This window comes from Anser cygnoides, chromosome 5 (assembly GCF_040182565.1).
Source record: "Anser cygnoides isolate HZ-2024a breed goose chromosome 5, Taihu_goose_T2T_genome, whole genome shotgun sequence".
Classification (NCBI taxonomy): Eukaryota; Metazoa; Chordata; class Aves; order Anseriformes; family Anatidae; genus Anser; species Anser cygnoides.
Window position 1 is genome coordinate 3027894 of NC_089877.1, and position 21390 is coordinate 3049283.

The 21390-nt window shown below is 36.0% G+C and overlaps 1 protein-coding gene across 2 annotated transcripts in view; it reads right to left on the bottom strand.

Annotated features, from left to right (window-relative positions):
• Positions 1 to 7573: 7573 nt before the first annotated feature.
• The window catches only part of ZNF143 (zinc finger protein 143), a 39265-nt gene continuing 25448 nt past the window's right edge, over positions 7574 to 21390 (bottom strand). Inside the window, exons 9-16 of one of the 2 annotated variants that reach the window (XM_048070165.2) lie at positions 20984 to 21059; positions 19388 to 19513; positions 17076 to 17255; positions 15593 to 15820; positions 14192 to 14340; positions 12463 to 12624; positions 11512 to 11658; positions 7574 to 8315 (exon numbers count right to left, since the gene is read on the bottom strand). In XM_048070165.2, coding sequence (XP_047926122.1) covers positions 8232 to 8315; positions 11512 to 11658; positions 12463 to 12624; positions 14192 to 14340; positions 15593 to 15820; positions 17076 to 17255; positions 19388 to 19513; positions 20984 to 21059 — 1152 coding nt within the window. In that variant the 3' untranslated portion in view covers positions 7574 to 8231. The remainder of the gene's footprint in view (positions 8316 to 11511; positions 11659 to 12462; positions 12625 to 14191; positions 14341 to 15592; positions 15821 to 17075; positions 17256 to 19387; positions 19514 to 20983; positions 21060 to 21390) is intronic. The other variant, XM_066997342.1, reaches the window with a different exon arrangement.

A 21390-nucleotide genomic window follows, 5' to 3' on the forward strand; every position in this document is an offset into this window, starting at 1 on the left:
ATCCCAGGTGAGGGCCAAGAGAGTTTGTTACTCCACTTCTTGTAGTGGTTCCCCCTTTTTTAACCTCTCATGCCTCAAAATACCTGTTTCTTTGTGGAGAGCTGCTGCACAGCTCTAAGCAGGGCAACACAACTGTCACCAATTGCTCTCACCAGTATGCATGTGCCACTGGTGCCGTATGAACATGTCTTAAATTAATTTGGCTAAACATTTCCAGCCATCGAAAGAACTCGGTACCCTCACACACTCCCACTTTGTGCACAATGAGATGGTTTTGCTTAGAGTTCCATTGCCTCAAGGCATATAGGCCATCAACTTTTCTTCTTGTAAGACATACAGAGGAACATTTCCACCTAAATATCACATCCCTATATACTCCTACGCTTTTGATGACCAGAAAGCTTTTTGTTTTCAAGACAAGCAGTGACATACAACAAGAACACAATTTCTGAGATTATGGAAATCTTGTGAAATTTCTGAAAACTGAAGTTAGCCAATGTTACCTATGAAAACGGGACTGGACATCTTTTACAGGGAGATGGTTACACCAAGTCAAGTGCTATACAAATGCTTGCCTTGCAAGAAGTTAGAATCACAGTAACGGCCCATTCAAAATACTCATTTTTTAAAATGGGAATGCACTGTATAGTAAATACGAACTGAAACATCTGAGTTTCAGGGCAGATGACGTACAAGAAGGCCATTAAAATACAACCTCTATCTCAGCAACCTCTATCAATCAGTAGCCCACAGAAGACGATGCAAAGCAATTCATAATTAAGGACCCAAAACATCCCATCCATGAGCTGTGGTTTGCTTCATTTGTATGTGAAGTTTTCTTTTAAAAAGGTTAAAGAATTTTAACTTACAATAAGGAAGTATGCCCTCCTGCCCCCCCACAAAAAATGCCAAAGCTACAGTTTCCTTCCCAAACTCAACCTAAATACAACTGTCACTGCATTGCTTTCTGGAGTCTACAGACACAGCTATTTAATGAGGGTAAGTGGCAAACGGAACTTCAGAAGCCCCATAGTACAGAGTTACTACTGAATTGCTGATCACTGTAACAGTTTAAATAGGACAAAATCAAGTGGAACAATTTAGAGTTTGTGCAGAGGAGGAACTATTTCTGAAGAGTGAGAAGACAGAAAAAGACAAGACGAAAAAAGGAACAGTGAAAGAAATAAACAGCTGAAACCCAATTGTTTTACAAGAAAGTTTATTTCCAAACTGAGAGCAAATAAGAAAATGAAGTATTGAATAAATAACTATAACAAAATGTGTAGTTGCTATATAAAGACCACATTTGTAGGCTCTATATATGTGCAATCCTGAATCTGCATCAGTTGTACTTTTGCTGTAGTTTGATGGGATTATAAACAGTTGTATGGAAGAGATTATTTTCCCCAAGCACGAGCGTGGTAACTCGGCTATCCTGCCCAACATGACAAGAACTATGACTAGCATTAGCAGGCCTATAAAAAGCCTAAATAAAAAGCACTACAATTTCATTTGCCAGAGAATACCTTAACAGTGGAGATTGTTGCAGGAAGAAGAGAGGTGAATGGGAGAAGAGCTGAGCAAAATTCCACTGTGCCATACTCTTGTAGCCAAATTCAGCCCAAATTCTCTGAGGCTAATTAAATTGCACCTTTTGAGACTCTGTAGATCTTGCTAAATAAAGACCTGATCCTATGGACAGCTGTAAAAGCATGTACCCTGCTGTCCAGACAGTGCCTGACTGATATTCCTAGGAATTTGAGTGGCTTAAAGGTTTTCAGAATAAGTTTGCAAAATTGGCTTTTATTATTATTTTTTATACTTGCTTTTAAATTAAAAAATAAGTATACCAGGCCCGGTGCACTCAAGATCGTGCTACCAGAAATTCTTACCTAGGCCAGCACAGGCTCACTGAAAAACAGCAGCATTTAACTAGGAGTTTTCAAGCTCAAGGGGAAACAGTTGTTCTCTCTTTTGTGGGTAACAGGAGAACCCAAATAACGATGAATGGGAAAGAAGTGAAACAATGGCCAATTTGTCTAGCTGTCAGAAGAAACTGCCACAGAAATGGGTACAATGCCTTCTTGTCAGTATCTCCTGCACTTACAAGTTCACCTGAAGTCCACCAAAAACACTTTGATCAAATTGGAACAGTTCTGGCAAAAAAAATGGATGAAACCCATTGTAGAGCAGCCAGCATAGTCTTGAAACTGGTTCATCTTATATGAAGGTAAACAAAGTGAAAAAGCCAAAGAAGAGGAAGGTCAAGTTGCTTCTATGACAATCTGAAACGCTACAACCGATTGTAGTTGATGCGCCAGTCCTTCTACTCTTTTTAGCATGTAGTCTGTCTGCATGCAGATAGAGCATTTCTCAAGGATATTATTTACACTTCCTGGGTGAATACAAGAGCAAGAGACTGAGGTGGACAACAGAAAGTGGAATTTGGCAGCTAGGACACCCCCTATAAAAGCCGTAGTTCTGGGCCTAAAATATGTAAATTCAAGGGAAGATCTGAAGATACTCAGAAAGAAGTTATAATGCACAAGTTAGATTAAAAAAGTATAGGTTCTACAAAGCAAGTCAGGCACAATTCTTCAATATTTTTCTGCAACTATGAAAGCATACACTCTTAACAGTTTTTAAATGACTCCCTTTCTGCCTACACTTCTGCCTTCAGTTACAAAGAAAATGGCAAAAGAATATGATCGTAAGAGTTGTATTCAGATCTGAAATTTCCTTCAAAACATCCTAAAAGTTGAACAGCAAGTGATTGCCATGACTGCAAAACAACAGGTCCAATCAGAATGCCTCTTTCCTGTGCTAAAGTGAATTTAAAATGATAAGAATAGAACAGAAAGCAAGATTTTGTAACTGCAATTAAAAGCCTCAAAATGTCTAATGCAAATTAAGGAATCAGTACTAATTTACCAGTACCGCTAACCTTTTTTCTTTTATTCCTTCCTTCAAGGAAGATACAAAACCATAAAAGAAGTACTCTGCCTTTTCCCAAATCTACTTTTATTTATTTTATTAATCTCTTATGTGTATCATTTAATGTAATTTCTTTTGCAAGAATTTCTTAGAAATGTAGATAAGCAGATAAAAACTTTGTAACAGAGTTTCAAGAAGCTCAGCCACCTTCTTGGCATTCAAACTATCCTCATGAACCTATGAACATTCAAAAATCTGTCTTTCTTTTCAGCATACCTGTTTACAAAGCAAAAAGAAGTTAGCTCTGTCTGCCCCACAAATCATTCCTATATTTGCTGATTTTTCAGAGTCACTATAACTTATATTCAAATTGGAATGAGTTTTACACCAAAGCAAGCACCCCACTGGAGACATAGCTTTGGAACACTGATTTTTCTCCAGTAGCTTTCTACAGCCCCATGGTAGTTTCTGTTAATGTCAGCAGACCTGCCACATCAGGAATGTCTTTTCCTTGTCTTGCCTAACATAGATGCTCAGAAACCTCTCAGTCAAATGCTACAGAATTAAACAGTAACACAGTGGTAAATCAGAAAGTCCCCAGATAAGTACTTAATATGCAGCAGCCAGTCAACCTAAAGCCTGGTAAGAGATTTAAACAAAGGAATGGGTAAAAGGATGGGATTTTGACAGTAACACTTAAGACATATTTTGTTGTAGAAAAAATTCCACACAATAATTTTTGCCCTGAAAGTATAATGCTTTATCATTCCTTTTAGTAAAATGCTACAAATAATCTAAACAGAACAAAATTAATACAAAGAGAATCTCTTACTGGTTCAGAACCTGAGCAGGATGGAATTTAAGGGGGCTACATTTCCATTTGAGAAAAAACATACATGTCAGACTACGTATGACAAAATGCTCGCTTGTTGATACAAGCTTGTATGTTTATTGGGATAATTAAAGTCTGTTTTGAATATAACCCTCAGTTGAAAAAGTCTGGTATCACACTCCTGACGGGGTTAGATGTCAGCAATTTACTATTAAAGGTGATAGTCTAATTGCATTGTCAGACTTCCCTGTGGCCAAGCGAACTTTGCTAGCAGAATAACATCAAAGGAACGTCAAAACTACTGAAAACACCTAAGCTACATTTTTAAATACACATAACATGACAGCAAAAAATGCTGGCTTATTCGCCTAATATGCAGTACAATTTACTATTTATGACATGAGAACCAAGATTGGCTTTTGGTCTCTTGTCATATGGGTCCAGACTTCATAAGGCTTTTATCAACAGAGCAAAAAATATTTTGGGGAGATCTGGTGCTCAAATATATACTGCTTTGAAAAAATAGGAGTACCGTATTATCAACAACCAGCTGAAGCAAAGATAAGGCACATGTTAATTTCTATATTTTTCATAACAGAAATGATAAAGACTGAATTAATATATTTCTGAAGTTTCAACCAATTGTAAAGTAATAGCTGAACAGTACACAAGTTAACCTTCACTTCCAACCCCTAGAATTTAAACAACTTGCTGCTTTAGAAAATCAGCTTCCTGCCCACCCTGCTTGTAGTGAAATTTCGTCTGTGTTGTATTTGAAAATTGCACAGAAAAATGTATAGAACATTTCATTATTACCATTTAAAGACAACCTAAGAGTGACTGGAATGGATTCATTACAGTGCACATCTGCATTTTGGTTAAGTAAGAGCTATGGTCTGCAATCTGATTGAGCTGAACAGCTACAGCGCTTAAATTGCTGGATTCAGAAACAGTCTTCCTCACATCCTTACTCTGTACCATATTTTTCTGGTGGCTAAAGTCTGATGAAATAGCTTCCTGTCCCTGGGGGAGGCTCCCTGACTGCCTGGTGAGAAGTACACAGCATGCAGTGATTTTTTGGTGTGCAGCATGATTGTCACAGAAGCCAGAACAACCAGTAAAGCAAATTACTCCCCACATTTTAATGAAGGTTAGGAACTAGAGTGAAGTTTAGGAAGAACTGCCCTCCAAGATCAGCCTTCTTGTTTATCAAGACTATTAGCTTTCTCCTTCTGTTGTATGCTAAGCAGACATCACATACGTGTCTTTTTTTCTCCCATACTGTACCTCAATCTCTCTGGTATCAGTCAGTTGATTGGTTGGTGAGATTACTTATTCCATCATGGATTATGGCTTTTTACAACTTTGTTGTCAGTCTTCAGGATTTACTCTTATAAAAACACAGTCTTCCAACTTCGGCCTATTCACGTGTGCTTTGGCATTAGCTCTTTTAGGGTAAAAACCGTCCTATTGTTATGCATAGTGTGTCTGGCATAAAAGGTCATCAGCCTGAAGCACCGCTAATGATTGCCTCCCTCTTTTTACAATCACTAGAGGTACTAAACTACTGTAAAGTGAAGCAAAGCCCACAGTGCTGAAAAACTGTAGGAACATTTAAAAAGAAAAGTTGACTGCAAAGTCTAGAGATGGTTAGCTTTCATTCCTTTAAGGGAGGAGTTTATGTAGGCCTGGAATCCAAATCTGAAAGAAAAATTGTGACTGGCAATGCTGGAAATGTGGGAACCAATTTCTAAAAGGAAGTGATACACCAGGATGCTTTACTTCATAGGATCCCTCTTTTACAAACGACTTCCTTCTTCTAATGTGCCAAAGCATTCCCTTAGAAATAATTTTCAAAAAGAGGAGTAAAATCTTTGGGGAAATATAGAAGATTTCTACTCCCAAACACCCAGTCCTTTTTGGCATATTGTTTCCTCCTCCCCAAATCCTCTTGACCAATATTCCTATCTAACCCAATTTCATCCTGTGTAATCCTCTGCTACAGAACCTTCGAATACCAACAGGCAGTATCTGCTCACAAGACAGTTCCTTCCACTCTTATCAGAATGGAAGCAGCGTGGAAAATCACAGAAGTCTCTCCAGTCTGAAAACAACTCTGTTCTACAGACAGGCCTCACAGTGAAGATACATATAATCGTCTCTGCTTGTCTTTAAATGCTAAGCCGCATAAGTCAGTCCGGCTTGTTTATTCAGTAATTAAGTATGTTTTCCTTTATAGGAGTAGGTATGGGGGAAGCATAACCTTTGACTTGGGAGTTTTGCAAGAACAGCTGGTAAGATGCAATAAGAGAAATCACTTAAAAGATACAGCAGCTTTTCCTGACCCAGCTAGTTTTGAATGCCTTGGAGCAAACTAACTAGTATGAAATGGGAAGTAATACTCACATTTGTACAGTGGTCAGAAAATGTCCTGGGAAATGAGAAGAACAAGTTTTTTCTTTGCTAAATCACTTCCAGCCACCGTTTCCAAAAACTATTAGCAACAAAATTTAAGAAAAAAACTTGAACGTTCATGTCAAATGATACATCTTTAATTTCTAAATGGTTGCAAAAACTAAGAAACTGATCTAGTTGACAGGTAATTAATTTTCTTTGCATAGTACAGTTTATCTCCAGGGGATATCAAAAATTATTTAAAACTTCAGGAAAACTGGCACCTAAGTCAATAAGCAGCCTCAACCCTACATAAAGGTTGCAGACAACCTCAATGTTTTCAAGTTTTTCTTTGTAACACCCAGAGAATGGCCTGCTTTGGCCACGTCTTTCCCACAGTATTGCGTTCTTTCACTGCATTTTTCAGTTGGCCATCTGTATGAAAAAAATAAAAGGCTGCAACGCATATTGATAAGTAATTCACAATAAATTAGCTTCACTGTATTTGAACTTGGCCTTTTTGAGGTCAAATACCTCAAAGTACATAGTTACGTTTTTTTTTTAAAAGTAAAATGCGTACACCTCACAATATTTAAAAATGATAACTTAATTAACGTTTCATCCAGAAGATGTTTAATCCTTTAATCCTTCCCTTGAGAAGGTTAAAGGTAAGGCTTCAGTTTCAGAAGTACTCTTGACACTCATCTAAAGTAAGCACTGAATCTTACAGGAAGCCAAGAAAGTTTAGCTTGCTTAACAAGCTTACTAACAAGACAAGAGTAAAGACTTTTTCGTATAAAAAAATAAGTTACATTTTACTGTATGCATTAGACTTACCTACAATGGATTTTTTTTCCTTTACAGAATTATAAATGGAGAGAAGCATTGTACTTATATCATCATTAGTTAATCCCTTTTTTCTAGTAACTTCTGTCCTGATTTTCAAAAGCACTGATTATCAGCATATCCTAGGTAGTGAGTGGTAGCTGCAGGCACTCAGAACTGTTGAAAATAGACTGTTAGTACTTGCATTTATGCCACAAATGCACCATTTGAAAATATTCCTCTTGAAAACTGGTAGTTTACTTTTTAGTCAAAATCAGTTGACTAATTACTTCTTTTTAATTTTTTTTAGTACTTTAGAATGCTTAATATAACTAATAACACTAATAACTTAATATACTTTAGTGTATTATGGTAAAAATGAATGTCAAAAATTTAAATTTATGATAAATAAACTTTAGAAAAAATTATACAAGGCCGTAAATAAATAATTTAACTTCAGTCTCATTAAAAAGTAAAACAGTAGGTCAAACAGTATCATCCTACCTAGACAATACAATCTTGTTATATTTTATTGCATAATCAGAGTAACATCTTAAGTAAAATATGTAAAGAAACGAAATCATTAGATTTACTTCCTTTAATATTGAACAACCAAAGTTTCTCCTTTGTACATAATCCAATTTAAAGATAATATAATTAGCACTTCCAGCATTAACATTCTGTATTTACAATGAATGAAATGGGGTGGATAATCTAAACAGTATTCAAGTCTGTATGAAACAAATCAAAATACGAAGATTTACAGTAGGCTCAAAATCCACGACTTTTCTATTTATGGAAACCAATTGAAAAGGCTTTTTCTTCTTTATTACTTGTAAGGGTTCCTTAAGTGATGATTTTGTTATAATATTTTAAACATTTCAAGTCTTCAGCAATGCCTTCATTATTTGTACATGACATTAAAAATTAATTCCAATACTTCTATTTCACTTTTCACTTGCTTGTAGACCAGTCTGAAATCTGATGAAGGATAACAAGGAAATTTACTATATAATCCTAATTCCATATTCCTGAATATACAACGGTTAGAAGTAGGTGATGTCAGTCCATTCCAAGGGTTATGTACACAAAACTTACAAAATGTTCTTTGCTCTTGCATAAAATGTGTACATAGTATCAATGAGCAGGGAACTTCAAAGTTTTTATGGATTGCTGCTGGCATGGACCTTTGTTGATTGAAAATAAAATACCTTTCGCTCTATTGTTCTGGTAGCAGTTTTAGAAGTTAATCATCAATCCCTGGTGTTTCACCCTGTTGTATTCTGGAGGCTATTCTAATGGCTTCTTCCAGAGACTGTTGTTCTCCAAGCTGAAACAGATGCATTTAAACATAAATAAACTTAAAATTTTACACAGATCAATTTTTCTTTACAAATTTGTAAGGTGAAACCAAAGATAAAGATACTGATCAATACTTAGCACAAGTAAGTGTGATCAGTACTGTCACACCTCTTCTGGGTAGTATATACTAACAGATATCTAATCAGCATGAAAATTAAGATAGCGCCTGACAGCAGATTAAACTGAATTTCTGTGTATCTACCGAATTAATTTTCTTCAAAGACTGCTGCATGGTAAACACATTTCATGATACACAAAGGAGATGATAATTTACCTTGGCAGACACAACAAAGCTAAGATAAGGCTTTCAAAATTCATGCTGGCCATTGAAATACATTTTAACACTGGTAAACCAAACAAACACCTTCAGTTTTCTTAATTCTTATGCAGAAAATAAGATCTTTGGAACAACAGCATATAATATATATATATATATATATATACACACACACACACACACATATATATATAAATATAAAGCATTCATGATGACACTGCTTAATTCCACAGTAGTTTAGAGATTAAATTATTATATTGTAGTTGTAACTAACAAGGCAGATAATGTATCTGTGGCACTGTCAGAAGCAACACCAGCCAACCCAGAGTAAAGACAACCAGACATAATCTTCAGAAAGAGTCCACAGAGTTTTATACTGCACGTACATCCTGTGACTCAAACTCTGAAGACAACCCCAACCTAACAAAAATGTGAACCTGGCCGTTATCCATTCTCTACCATAAGATAGAAAGATGTGTAAGAGTATGAAAAGTGGGAACACATTATTTAACCAACGGATAGACCTGGATGGACAGTACTAAATATCATGTATAACTTGGTTTTACAGTCACTGGATATCACATTGTGGAGCCACTCAAATCAAGAGTTGCTCTGTTACCATCTCCTTAGGACCTGAATCTAGCTATTGAGCTATTGGCCTTATCAATATTTAGGAACCATGTAAATTAATTTATTAGTATGGAAATACAAGAGACACATCAAGAACTCAGGAACATTCAAGAACACTTTAATTTTCAACACTTCCTCTACTATTTATATTGCATATCTTAAGTTTCATTAACATAAACATATTTAACTTCACTAAAAACTTCACTGCTGGTAATAAAAGACAGGCATTTTCCTCCTCATTTAAAGGACTCTGGTGAGGATGCAAGTTACTCTTTTTTTTCCTTCCTTTTTTTTTTTGGTGTGTGTGTGTAATTTTGACAATCACTAGAATATGCTTTCTTTTACACAGAATTTTGAGTAGTACAAACAACTCAACAAAACAGGAATTCAGAATTATGAGCTTTTTACCTTTCATTGCTTGTCAATCAACATCTGATTTGCTATGTTAAATTTAACAAGGGGCAAGATAACAATCTATCATTTCAGCTTGAAAACATGAACACAGTTCCCTTCAGTTTATCCTCTTAGAGAGTCGCATGCATACATACACTCAGACTGTGGCATTAAACATGAGACTCAAACACTCACAAGTTTTGATCTCTTGTTACTTTCAGCAAATATGAACAATTTGAAGGAACCAGACTTAAGTTGCTGTTACTTCCACATGCAAAGTATATTTTTTTCCTCCAAAATGAACTTTGTTTGTCCATCTTCCACATTTCCCTTTCTATTTGAAGGTATTTCCAAGAACTTCCTTTTTTTAAAAAGACATATTAAAATATACCACTTAATTCTTTTTTATTTAGAAGCTCTTTTGAGCACTTCCTCTTTGCACAGCCAAACTGATGTTCAATATGACGATGATTTGATGCATTTTTGAGAGCTAAAGGCCATATGCAAACTGCACTCAAGAAAGTTGAGTATCTTCAACTCCCTTGGAATACATAGGCAGTAAAACTTGTATTAAAATTATCCTCCACACACTATTTTGAGACGTCAGGTTCCTGTGATTTTCTATGTTCTCTACGACAAAGCATTTCTGTAGTGATACTAGCTCAATAGAATCAAGCCCACAAAGAGTTGTGTCCCGATTCCATGGTAAATTTAAATATGGTAGCTTTATTACATTCCCATCGTACTTCTTATTTACGCAAATAATAAAGCAGAGAACCAAGAGGGCTCTGAGGTACACTGAAAGTATTAGGCACTTTGCAGGATTGATCCTAACATTCAAACCAAAATTTAAACTACTTTAACTCCTTTTCTTTTACTTTGGGTTTAAAATTGGATTGTGTCCTTGGAGAAGCAATTTCTCTAAGATCACTCAGTCATTTACTTGAACCCTGACTCTAATGTCACTTTAAAAAACATTTTTTTAAAATTACAAGAGCTCGTATTTACCTACCATTGTGTCATATGTAATAAAAGTAGTATACACACTTACTCAAAATTGTTTGTTTGAGTAAGGTAGCAAGTACACTGATAGTTCCTGCCCTAGGAGTTTCTCTCAAGCTTACTTGTGAATAAACTATAAAATACTCGTCTATGTTTTATTTTCAGTTACTTTCTAACTAAAAATTTTTATTTGTGCTTGGTTTTCACTTTTTCTTTTTTTTTTTTTAATTAGCCAATTTAAATTAAACTTCTTCTTCATACCTAGAAATTACTCTTTTATTACAGTGTATGGACAGTATGAGGAAATATTTTCAGAGACTGCTGTTTGTACTGTTCTGGTCTGGCACACAAACAAATGAAGACTATTTCCAGAAATTTCTGATTTTTACTTTTCCTACAGAACTATTCATACTTGTTTGTTGTTAGCATTTCAGGGTACTAATAAAAAATTCAGTAGTTTTATCTGTACAGGGGAGTTCACAGCCATTTAACTTTGATAACATGTCATTCTTCATCAGCTCAATATGCAATGCTGAAGGATGAATGAAAGCACTCTTCCACTGAAGACTCATGACTCCAAAGTACTATGTACATCCTTCTCCTGCAAAAGATTTCCTTGGCCGTAAATTTGGCCCTCCTTGAATCTACCCTTTTCCAAAGTTCTACAAGCAGATTTGAAAAACCAGGCACTTATTATTCCTCTTGCTAATCCTATATATTGTTTTAAATAGGATGAGGTCATATGGTTATGGACTATTTTTTTCAGGGAAGACAAGCTAATTATATTCATTTTGTTATAATATTAGGAGCTTCTAGCTTCAGAAGTAAGAAACACTCCAAAAAGTATTTATCATCATCTTACCTGTACTGCAATTTGTGTTCCATTGGATGTAGCCAACAATGTAACAGGTCTAGTTTCTGTAGTCACTAAATGGTGCCCATGTTGCTGATGTCCCATTTCTGATGAGGCACTATGAAATGCTGCTAAGTCTTGAGCCACAATAGCAACCTTCAGGACAAAAGAAAGAATCAACTGGATGATTTCAGACTACCATTATTCAACTCATGCAACAGTTTTCTTCAAATGTAAAGTTAAATTCAAAGCAATGATTATTTATGAACATAATTTTATCCTGCAAAACAGATCATTTTTTAAGAAAGGTTACCATCACCGTGTTTCTGAAAGTTATGCTAGCTCTCAAAACATAAATATCCTCAGAACTGCACAGAATTCAGTAACTGTACCTGTACAGAAAAATAAATACGTTCTTTTTCACATGGTACATTTTTGAAACAGTGGAATGCATTTTAACCTGAATATTAAAATCTGTATGACTGTATTTCTACTAGAAACGTTAGCTATTGTATTTATATATTAAAAGCAAAACTGGAAATACATACAAGTATTTCCTCTCTGCCAAATAAATTACAATCCCATAGTATGAAGTGATAAAGTTACAGTTCATACTGGATTCAATTTTTTAGCTTTGCCACTCATTTACTGTGTGACTCTGGGGAGATGTTTAGTATTTCTGTGTCTTATTTTATGTATACATACATGAATTATCAGATTGGTACCTCAAGAATTTTTCCTGGGGACAAAGTATTGTTTCTAAAACATTCAGCAATATTTTGTTGTACAGCACTGGAATAGAACACATCATAGTCTTCTGATGGGAATGATATGACCAGGTGTTGAAAACTGCTTTCATTAGATAAATCTATGTGAATGACAGAATTGTGATGGCTTATGTGCCTATTTTATATTATCTCATAAAGGAACATTACACATGTACACAGGAAAATACTCTACCTGCTGTCCTTCAGTGCCTTCTGCAGTAACCATTGCTACAGAATGCGTTCCCGCAGAAGAGATGACGGCATCATGGGTGGGGACTGTGATAGTGGTGCCATCTTGTGTTACCATAGTGATAGTATTTCCTATGGCCTGCATATCTGCCTGAGATATGTTGACCTGAAACACAAAGTATATCCTGAAGTAAAAAAAAGTTTAACTGATGCTCAAGTCATACTTGAGTTTTAGCTTTTAGCAACATAACGTGTTTTCAGGTAAATATTTCTAAGTAAGATTTGAAAAAAAAAAAAAAAAAACAAAAAAAAACGTGATATGCATTTGAAGTTTAACAGCATAATGTCAAACAAATTCCTGCTGGTTGCTTCAGCAGGAATACTCCTGCAAGTTCAGTTTCCTAATTTGAAACAAACTGTCTTAATAATCCAGAATGAAAAGGCTACTTGTTCATAGTAACACTGGAAAAAAACATTTTAAATCCTGTTCACAAGTAACATACTGGTCATAAGATGTAGTAGCTGTTATTCTACTTCCTGACAGGGATACTCATGCATTTCCTGAGAATTAGTGTCACTCTTTGGACAAGTCCCAGTCTGGGATTAAAAGCCCTCACTACATACATCTTACAGGTGGAGATGTAACATCCCATGATCTTTCAAACACACGCATCTGTTTACAGAAATAAAACAATGGCTCAGTAGTAAGAAAAAGGGTGCATACTTCCCACCAATATGAATTCCCAGCAATATGAATTAGTGATGTCTCCTGTATAAATGTAATAGGGCATCAGATAAGTGATTTGATGCCTGATTTAGAAGGCAATAAAAACATCCCAGAACTGAAGTCAAGCTGAAGGATTAATAAAAGTGAGAAGAACTCCATGTTAAGGCCTGAAGGCCTTCAGTCAGAGGGTAAAAATGCTAGTTACTTAGTATTACTGCAGTATTCAGGGCTGACAATATAACTGACACCTTTAATTTTTCATCTCCAAGTCTAATTTAGAAGATATTTTTCACATGCTACTGGCATATCAGGTACCTTCTCAGCAGAAATATAATTTTCCCTGTATGCCTTCAACATATTAATAGAGCTAAACTAAAGAATTGTGTTGAAATCCCCTCTTAGTGAAATTTCATACCAACACCTTAAAAAAAAAAAAAGATATGCACAGGAATTTTCAAGTGGAGATAGCATCAAAACATTCCATCCTCTCTTGTTTATGTTAGAAACAGTAAGAATTTAACACTACCAAACAGCTCGTAAAACAGACAGCTGGACTAAAAAGACTATTTTTCCTAAAAAGTGTGTGAAGGCAAGACAACAGTGAAGATGATCATCAAATATTAATAGAATAATCAGGGAATTCTGGGAAACCTCAGAAAATAGGCTGTAGACGTAACAGTTGTTGCAATAGCCTGTGCCGACATTGTGAGCACAACAGACTTTGAGTTGTTAACAGTGACAAAGATAACAAGGATAATAAAAAAAATTTTGAATTGTATTAATACAGTTTCAGATATCAGAATATGTGGTCTAATTCAGGTATTCCAGAGGAGGCCCAACCTTAAACATACTACATGAGCTCCAAAGAAATTTATTTCCATAAGAAATCCATGTACATACTTATTAAGGATCCTAACTGATTTGAGAAAGCACATGGAGCATACACAACCACCAGCCTTAATTCTCAACGTATTTTTGTCATTTCTGTAGCACACAGGTTACTTACATGTTGGGTTCCATCCTGGGAAATTAGTGCTACTTGTTGACCTAATCCTGACTGAGTAACTGTAGCAACCTGTGCAGAAATTACATCTTCTCCCTCCACACCTGTCACATAGGCTATCTGTGAGCCTTTGAGAACATCTTCACCTTGACCTGTTTGACACAAAGAAAGCAAGAGGGTAGTTTACATACTCTAAAGACCGGCAGGAAAGATAAATGACAACAATTAAATGCCAGCCTGGTTTGAAGGTTTTTAAATACTTCAGCAGAAAAACGGTAGTGGAAAGATGAGAAAGAAGGAAAAACACCAAAAGCAAGTCAGAAAGTCTCAAATTATTTGTTTTTAGAACCCGGGGTACAGTCTTCTGGCAATAAGTTACAACACATCTAAATGTGTATTTTCATTATGTGTAGTATTTATATAGTTTATAAGCAAACATTAAAAAGGTGACAATTCTAATTAATTCTGCAAACGTTAACCTTTCCATACAAGAGGCTTCATGAGAACACAACCGGCAGTTTTTCAAAGAGTTATTCATTAACAAACATACAGAAGAATACAGCGATGCCTTTGTGTGAAGATTTAAGTAGCGTTAATTATCTTAATAAATGTTTAACCTCAAGCAAATGAATCTTATCATGTTCTTAAAAGATAGCATTAGACTATAGCAAATTTGCTTGAGGCATTCAGTGCAGTTTCCCGAATATCTGTAGTAAAATAGAATGACTAATCTGACCAAAACAGTTTGTATCTGCATTTCCTATCTTAGTCACATCTAAAATCAGAATTTGACATTTGTAACTGTTCTTGAAATACTTCCTTTAGCCTAATTTTTTATATTCATAGGATACAACACTCGTATCATAAAAAACATTCTAAAGTAGTACCACAACACTCAAGCTTGTTTTCATTTTTGCCTCTAGGACTGTTCACAGAAACTGCTGTTAACTGCAGAAAAACCAGCACAGTCTCAGGGTGCTGCACAGACAGATTCTTCCTTTTCACAACGCAGTACCTTTATTCCTCCCCAAAGACTGCCAACAACTACAGTGTTTTACGCACTCAGAAAAATCTCCTAGGTTGCAACCAAACATTTTACACTCTGGCAGGTTCCTTCCCACATTCATGTTCATAGCAGGATTTTTTATGGCAGGTTTGCTGGGGCTGCAACTCTATTTTCTCTCTTATTCTCAGCTTGCTATAAAACTCAGTTTATGAGCTGGTCAATTACTCTTGGTTTCTGTTTACAAATTGACTACCGCACTAAAAAGCCCTACAAAGAAGTTAAATAACTTTATTAAATACCTCAGATTTTTATCTATGTTTTCATTTGGATATAAAAAACAGCAAAATATTATCCACACCATTTGTTATAACAAGAGATTCAAAGTCTGAAACTCTAACCTGGAGGTGGCTCAAAAAAAGCCTCTTGTTCTTCTTCAATTGGCTCTGTGTCATTATGTGCTGTCCGCTTGTGCATAGCAAGTGTAGAAATCTGCTTGTATGTTTTCCCACAGTGATTACAGTTATATGGTTTGGAATGAGTATGTACAACATGATGTTTGTATAAACTGGAATACTCTGTAAAACGTTTATCACAACCAGGAACTGTACAGACATAGGGCTTTTCCCCTGTATGGAAAACAGAATGGGTAAAGAGAACTTTATCCAGGATGCAGAAACAAAATTGTCAACAAATTTGTAGATATTTAGCAACACATCTTTATTACCAACCAAACTTCAATTTCAAAGGCAGTAGTGAAGCTCTAGTTTATCAATGCAACCTCTCGCTTTTTTTTTTTTTAATCTGCCAGTGAAAGTTAGGCCCTTTTTTCTCCCTATCATTCCATATAAAATGTCCTTCTGATGAAGACAGAATGATGCAGTCTGAAAGATGCAATCTGCAGAATCTTTTGAAACAGATCCTAAGGATGAAAGCAAATGCAAACTGCATCACTGTGTGACATACATAGCACCATGGGCTTCTGGGAAGATACCAACCTAAATGTCAGTTTGGCACAGCACTGACAATTTTGTTCCTTTATTAGTGGAAGCTCTGTACTTTTCTTCAGTGATCAGCTATGTTGTTACACTAGTAGAATTTATCTTACTTTTGAGTCTTTAAGGTCTGAAGAAATCTACAGGAAGCATATGTTTAAACAATTATGGTTTAACATAAAAAGCACCTTTAATTTAAAATCAATGAAACAAACATCCAAATTACATTATAAACTAAAAAGATAATCTGAGATACAAAACTCATCTCTATCAAATTTGCCTGTGTTTCTATAAAATATATAAGGCTGTATATAAGGCTACCAAGATGATATTATATATATAGTAAGAGCTATTAATAGTCCTTACATTTTAGAACCTTCTAATTTGTGCAGATTATTTCTGCTGACTAACCCTGCCAATCAAGGTGGCTAAGTATTTTCAACTCTGGTCTATGAAAAGAAGGTTTTGATCACCATTCCCGAAGCAAGGAAAATACAACTGAGATGAAAGGGTGACTCACAAAGGTGAGCCAAAGTCAAGCTCAGGCTTATGCTTTGCTGTTATTTAATATACATCTCACAACACTGGCAAGCCCTAGAACCATATTAAGTATCTAACCTGGTGTCCACTGAAGACAAAGTTTTGCATTCATTTCAAAGAGCTTTGGAGCCAAATGAAATTTTTTCTACCTTGACAGCAAGGAGGGAGAATTAACTGCTTAACGCCCCACAGCTGACGGGAGATAAGGCCCAAACAAAAGTACCAGGTCAGGTCACATAAACATGACTATACAATTACAGTGCACCAAAACAGTGTTCAAAAAAAAAAGAATGACACAGGCCCTCCCAAGCAGGTTCCACTTCAAAACGGAAAAACACCATTCACATACCTGTGTGTATTCTCACATGATTCTTATAATTAGTTGCACTGGCAAAAGCTCTCCCACATCCTGGCTCTGTACAGTAATAAGGTCTTTCGCCTGTATGTGTCCTGATGTGAACCTTTCTAATATTAGACGTTGTGAACGACCTGCCACATCCTTCAAAAGGACATTTAAAGGGCCTTTCACCTGAAAAAAAAAAAAAGAAAAGGTACACATGGAAAAAATATGAAAGAAAACAAAAATCACTAAGTTACCCTGAATGTTGGAAACCAAAGCTATCTAATTAAGAACCTCAGTCAGAAATACCATGAGCATGTGAACATGGAGTGCTCTTTAGCAGTATCTGGCAAAATTTCAGAAAACTGTAGTCTGTGATCTAAATTATGAAGTATTTAGGTTAGTACTTTATGATGTACAAAACAGACTCGGTTGCTGACTAGCTTTCATACTGTGCCATATTCTAACATGTATTTAACCCCCCATACAAATTCTTACATACATTGTCCAATACAAGTGTATTATACTATTTGTATATTTCTCAGTTGTAATGAACAAGATGAAAAAATACCTTAATGATTTAGTATATAACCAAGATCCAGATGGATTAGTAAAACTCACCACAGAAAGCACTTAACCTAAAAGAGCAGAGCCAACTTTGTAAAGAGAGACAGCCTTGAAACTCAAGTTTCAAACCCCAAAACCAAAGCAATCACAAATACAGATTTTTTGTTGTTGTAAGACTATTCTTATAAATTTAAACACAATAACTCACTTAATTCCACCAAAACCTTCACCATGAATGACAGATAAGATCAGTCCCTCCCTAATCTCCCTGACCCTTCAGATCTACCAAAGCACATACAGTTGCTGGGGGGCAGAGCAAAACAGGGCTGACTTTGGAGAAGTGCAAGACACCTGACATGCTGTTCTGTCGTAATTTCACACTGCTTAGAGCTAAGTACATTACACTCACTGTACTGTTTACCAAAGAGGAATCTGAGAGCAAGAGAGGGCAGATTACCACTACAGATACGACTTTAAATACTTAAAGGCAGAAATAAAAGATTAAGTCCTGATACAGACATTAATACCATGAAACTCCAAAGTAGTTAGCTCCTTGGCAGAGGAAACTGTAATTCACTCCTTAAGGCAGCTGTTTCGGGAAGGTTTTTCAGTTTTCTGCCAAGGCAGAGTGTATGTGAGTGTACACGCCTCAATGTTGTGTTACCATGGCTCCCCTAATCCTTCCTTCACCGCAGAACCTCAAATTACAGCCTGAAAGGAGCAGGGCTGCAGAGTCACCCCGCCCAACAACAGACCCTCCATTACAAACCAAAACAATGATTGTTCTTCGAGAATGCCTGGAAGAATGTCATCCGACTGGTTTGCGGGGCCAGCCTTCATGTTTCTAATGGAGTCGCTAGAAAAGTGACCTGTCTCCAGGTGACTGAGATTTCCAGCACCAGCAATGCAAAGCAGGTCACAAGGCTTTCAAGCTCTTTTCCGCAGGAGTCACGAGGAAGCCGAGCAGCACCTGGTGCCACTAGCTTTTCTGACACCAGAATCGGCTATCCAGGAGCTCACGGAAGCCGCGGCAAAGCACATGATGGCAGCAGAAGTGAGACTGGCCTGCCACTGAAATCACTTTGGGCTAAAATAGGCAGAAAATGAGGAAAGCACGAAACACTGGTCTATAGGATAAAGTTTCAAAGCCATGGGAGAGTGGGCAGTGTCCCTGGACTTGCTTGCCTCCACCGGGTGCACTGTTGCACAGAGTATGAACACACACAACTCCATCCATTTGCACAAAGGACTTGGTTTTATTTTTTACACGTTTGGAATATTTATTAACATTTGTTTTTTGTAGCATATGTTCGTTCATTTTTCTGCTGCAAGAAGGGAAATGGGGATAGCAATAATCTGAGAACTATCAATCTTCATGAAACCCACAAGCAATTTATCTCAAAGCACCAAAATGTAAAAACACTGATGCCATTTCTAAAAGGTAAGCTGGATTAGTGAGGGGAAGATCCTTGTTCTTTTATAGCTGCAAATGAAACCATAAAGGCACCAAGTGACAACGTGACACTGCTAAATGTTGGTGCATTTGCAATGGTAGTGTGAATGCTTCAGCACTCTTATTATAAGAGCATGCTGGATTTGCAGTAAATTGTTAACCATGCTGAAACGTTTTTGAGCTCACTGGGCTTCAGAAAGAACATACACAGGCTCATTTCGTAAGTATAAAGTAACAGAGCAATCAGAGAAAAAAATCCACATACATGAATTAACCAGAAAAAAAAAAGTGATAATAGTACCTGTGTGAGTTCGAATGTGTTTCTGCAGGTCTCCTGAAGTCTTGAATGATTTGGTGCAATTTTCTTCTGTGCACCGATACGGCTTTTCACCAGTGTGTGTTCGGACATGACTTTTTAACCCATACCCTGAAGATCAGAAAAGATGTTATAACAGTATAAATACAAAATTAGGATGGTCAGAAACCATCAGTCTTTGACTCTTTACAAGCTCTTCATTCTACCATACAGAGCAACAGAACTCTAGATACAGTTTATAATTCTTTTTCTTTCTTCATTTATTAAGAAAGTATACTTCTTACTCCCTTCAGAGGGATAAACTGTAATGATTATAATGTGGACAAATATTTATTCTGTCTTCTGAGGAAGCTGTATGCTCTCTATCCTGTCTACTTTTTTTTTTTTTCATACTAACACTATCATCTAAATGGCATTTGTTAGCTCATATGAAAATCAATAATGAAGTCAATAGTAGTAGTATCTACTGCTATCTGGGCTCCAAGTTATTCTAATTTTTTTAAACCATATTATTATCACATGTATACATGCCAACTGACAGCAGTCACAGATGCTCACTCCCTAGACTACTAAGTAGACAAGACTACTTTCAGAAACTCATCATCATCAAAAACTCTACAAATCTAAAGCAACCGTTGGATCAGACCCTCTTTGTTAACAATTTTGTAATTAGCATTTTACCAATATTTTCCCTTCTGCACTTCCCTGAAAATATCATGACCAGAGAACACCCGAAAAGCAATTTAAAAACAGAAACTTGAATTTTCCTTCTGTCCACTAGTGATATATATTTACACAAAGTAAAGTAACAGTCTGTAAGATGGCACCTGCTTTAATTTCAGTGTGTTCTCAATATATCCCTAAAACACCTAAAATTCCTATTTTTGATTTCTGAAAAACACACAGGATGGCTACCAACTAGAACATTAATTCATTCTTAAATCTAAAATAAACTCAATTTCATGATCCAACCCAGTGAAGTTATAAATATTTAAAATGAGAGCATTCAGTACTTAACATGAACTATACCAAAGGCAAGGGTTGTTGAACTAAGCTGGTACAATGGCTCTGACCACAAATACGGTATTAGTAGACAAAAAGCTGTTTATAGCCACACATGAATGGAGTAGTCTGTATGAAATGCAGAGTTCACTTCAAGAGAAATGTCACTCTGATACAGTTAGATAAAGAATACTAAAATAAGAGGACCTCCCATCCAAGTTCTTTTCAGCTTTGAAACAGATGATCATATGTTTGCCTCCAGCCAGCAGGTTCAGCTTATTATTGCCTCATTTAATTTATATTATTAGTTTTACCTTAAGAAAGGACTATTTTCTCAAGATAAAATCTGACTGTATCATGACTGGTGAAGACTAAGGGAAAGTGTTAAGTGTTTCACCTCATTCCCCCTTCTTCCTTTCCATCTGCTGCTCTAGATGAAATTACTTTTTTCTGTAGTTCTCATAAACGTATTCCCAAGCAGGTTCTTTTACTTAGAAGTTTAAAAAAAAAAATTACTAAAAACTTATCTTATATGGACAAACATTAGCAAGCAGTAAGAGCTAGTCTACAAAAGATTACCTGTTGCAAAAGCTTTACCGCATCCAGGATGTTCACACTGATACGGTCTGTCTCCTGTGTGTGACCTTTCATGTACCTGCCAAGACATCCAATACACTGATTTAGTGAAATGTTGCATCTGATTACTTCAAAACAAACAGCTCATTCTCAAAGACAATACATTTTATTTCTCTTCCTAAGATTCACATTAAAATGTCCTTAACTCAGTGATAAAAGTTAACAGAATAGGGTAGCAGTGTTTTCCTTAAAATTACAGATGTCTCATTCGAAGGTCTAGCCTAATCCTTTTGAGTCAGTTTTGCAAAAAACGTTTCTGTAAATATATGTGCAGTTGACAATGTGCAACTACAAAAGACAGTATGCATAAATGCCTCAGGCCCGCTCTCTCTTGATTTTTAACTCCACTG